The sequence below is a fragment of the Zootermopsis nevadensis genome, unplaced genomic scaffold (genome assembly GCF_977971745.1).
Source record: "Zootermopsis nevadensis isolate Lab colony 2312 unplaced genomic scaffold, Znev_1.0 Znev_ptg000027l, whole genome shotgun sequence".
Taxonomy (NCBI): Eukaryota; Metazoa; Arthropoda; class Insecta; order Blattodea; family Termopsidae; genus Zootermopsis; species Zootermopsis nevadensis.
The window spans coordinates 2,304,787-2,307,164 of NW_028259159.1; the positions used below are offsets into that span (position 1 = coordinate 2,304,787).

The window sequence follows — 2,378 nt, forward strand, 5'->3', positions numbered from 1 at the left end:
AAAAGTATAAAGTCGGCAATTAATATTGGCAATCTACATAAAAATAAAACAAGATTAAAGGATTATAAATGAACCAAATTGCCATTATTTATTATCCTTTGTTGGATTCTAACAAAATTTCAGGTTATCTTCATTTTTGAAGATGGCTGCCTTTTGGGTTGCGCAACAACTCAGAAGACAGCCATCTTCACCCACCCTATGCTGGACTCTGTGACTTAGAACATTTCTGACACTCCTGATTAGTTACAATCAAATTTCATATGCATCTTTGTATCATAAAATATTACTATTTTAAAACTACTTTCATATGCTTCAATGTCACAGAATATATCACTCATACTCAACTTTGAAAAATTAAAAATCCAGTTTACATCAGATTAATGTCACTATGTTCCTTTCCTTTCTACCCATAAATTGATTTGTACTATATACTACATGATAATAAAACTAGGTTCCTTTAGTAAGCCAGTTTTCACTGCATAGAAATATCTACAACAGTCAGCATACTAGCATTTAACACTCTTGCCTTTTGCTTGTATTCTACTAGCACCTCTTTCTAATGGTACTAATGTTATCTGAAAAGGAAAACAGGAAAGTTATGATCAAAAAGATTTGGTCCACAAAATACATGTATTGTTTATTCCTTTTAGAGATTCACAAACAAGTCTTTCAAACAGTGGCATTTTACACAGTGCTTACTCTTTAGCTCACATTCTTTAACAATCAACATTGCTTCTATATACCAAAGAGATCACATATTCTTCTAATTAATGGAAAAAATAATTCCAGCATTATTCCATATATTAAAATGGCTCCCATTTCAAATGATATTTTATATTGTTTAGTAACATACTACTAGCCTCATTATGGTTGTCACCTACCAGTTCTTAGTGCTTTTCTGAATGTTTCATCCATTACAAAATCAACAAATGTATCAATTGGTTTTACTATAAATGGAATGCATGCAAGACCAATGCCTGTGGTTAGCCATTTACGAGTTTTAGATGGAAGCTTAATTGTGTACTTCAATGTGTACAGTGACAAAGCACATATTCTGTTAATGGTGATGCCGGGGATAATCACAGAAGCAAAACTTTGCCAGATCAGGGTGTCTACTCCTGCAATAAATACCTGATGATATCTTGTGCTGTCACTTACAAATGGATGCTGTAAAGTAAACAGAACCAAGAGAAATATAAACATCTTTTCAAGTTACAGTGAAAAAGATTTCCATAAATACACAATTTAATAGCCAGTGAAATCACAAACCTTACTCATTTTAAAAGTTTTGTCCAATGTGTCAGCCAACACATAAGCACTGGCAATTCCATAACTAAGCCGTACCCACTTGACATGAATCAAGGGTCTAAAAGCTTCCCCGACTTCATTGGCATACCCTAAATCAAAAAGAAAAGATAACATTTTTTGCCATTTATAGACAGAACACACAAATTCATGTAAGTTTCGACTAAATTAAAATAATTTTTATTCAATTTTTAATTTCAGTTTGAACTGATGTAAGGAGGTTCTCTGGACTATGTCCACTGTCTGGAGAGGAGTTTATCTGCATGTTACAGATACTGGCTGTCTCTGTCTTCAGGTAATAAGCAGAAAGACAACTCAAATGAGTACAAAGTCCTTCACCCTCTTTATTTTCTGCTTGAAGACATCATCACTGGAACATTACAGACATACAATGCAAAATGTTTAGGGAATATGCAAAAGCAAAGAAAAAAGCAAAGCTGTCCCACTATATGCCATTTAGGCGCTTGGGGGAAATAGAGGTATAGCTCCCACTCATTCTTGACCTCGGCACTAGATGGGGTGAGTGGTCAGCATCACGCCCCGGCCGGCTTTACCCCCGGGAAAGGATCCCGGTACCCATTGGATAGGAGGCTGGGTGGGCTAAATTCAATTTGTAAAAGAACTTCTGTATCATATCTGCCTTCTCCCCGTCCCCACATAATACTTATTTAACAATAATCAACTAACCTATGCAAAGTTTCGATTTGCTTATTTTGGAAACCAGTATGAATACATTTTGGTGAAATGACACACTAAATATCGATTCAACTGGTTATAATAAAAAGGAATTGGGTATACAAACAAGCAAGTTTCAAATATAGTTAATATCAATAATAACTACCCAACAGTCTAATTGGAGTATTTCTATAAATATCCACTTCTGTCATTATTTTTAAACAAAACACCAACCACACTTCTCTATCAGTCAATACAACGCAATGAATCACAGATGAACTCACTAAACATGCACCCACTCTTATAACAGCGATTGACATCTATGTGACGCTTTCTATTCAATGGAAAATAGTCTCAAGCTTCACCCTTGCAGGAATACCAACAATTATACCAGCGAT

The 2,378-nt window shown here is 34.8% G+C and overlaps 1 protein-coding gene across 1 annotated transcript; it reads right to left on the reverse strand.

Annotated features, from left to right (window-relative positions):
* Positions 1–611: 611 nt before the first annotated feature.
* LOC110840243 (mitochondrial fission process protein 1) lies at positions 612–2,306 on the reverse strand. The gene is made up of 3 exons (XM_022085135.2): positions 2,147–2,306; positions 1,270–1,397; positions 612–1,167 (listed from the first exon to the last, which is right to left on the reverse strand). Exons 1-3 carry the CDS (start codon positions 2,298–2,300, stop codon positions 874–876), a joined length of 576 nt encoding a protein of 191 aa, XP_021940827.1. The 5' UTR covers positions 2,301–2,306; the 3' UTR covers positions 612–873.
* Between the last annotated feature and the right edge of the window lie 72 nt (positions 2,307–2,378).

Excerpts from the sequence above, each read along its gene's own strand:
- LOC110840243 (XM_022085135.2), bottom strand. The coding sequence starts at position 2,300 with ATGTCAATCGCTGTTATAAGAGTGGGTGCATGTTTAGTGAGTTCATCT. Across the intron at positions 1,398-2,146 it reads TACTCCAATTAGACTGTTGG|GGTATGCCAATGAAGTCGGG; the intron begins GTAGTTATTATT and ends TTTTTGATTTAG. Across the intron at positions 1,168-1,269 it reads AAACTTTTAAAATGAGTAAG|CATCCATTTGTAAGTGACAG; the intron begins GTTTGTGATTTC and ends TTTACTTTACAG.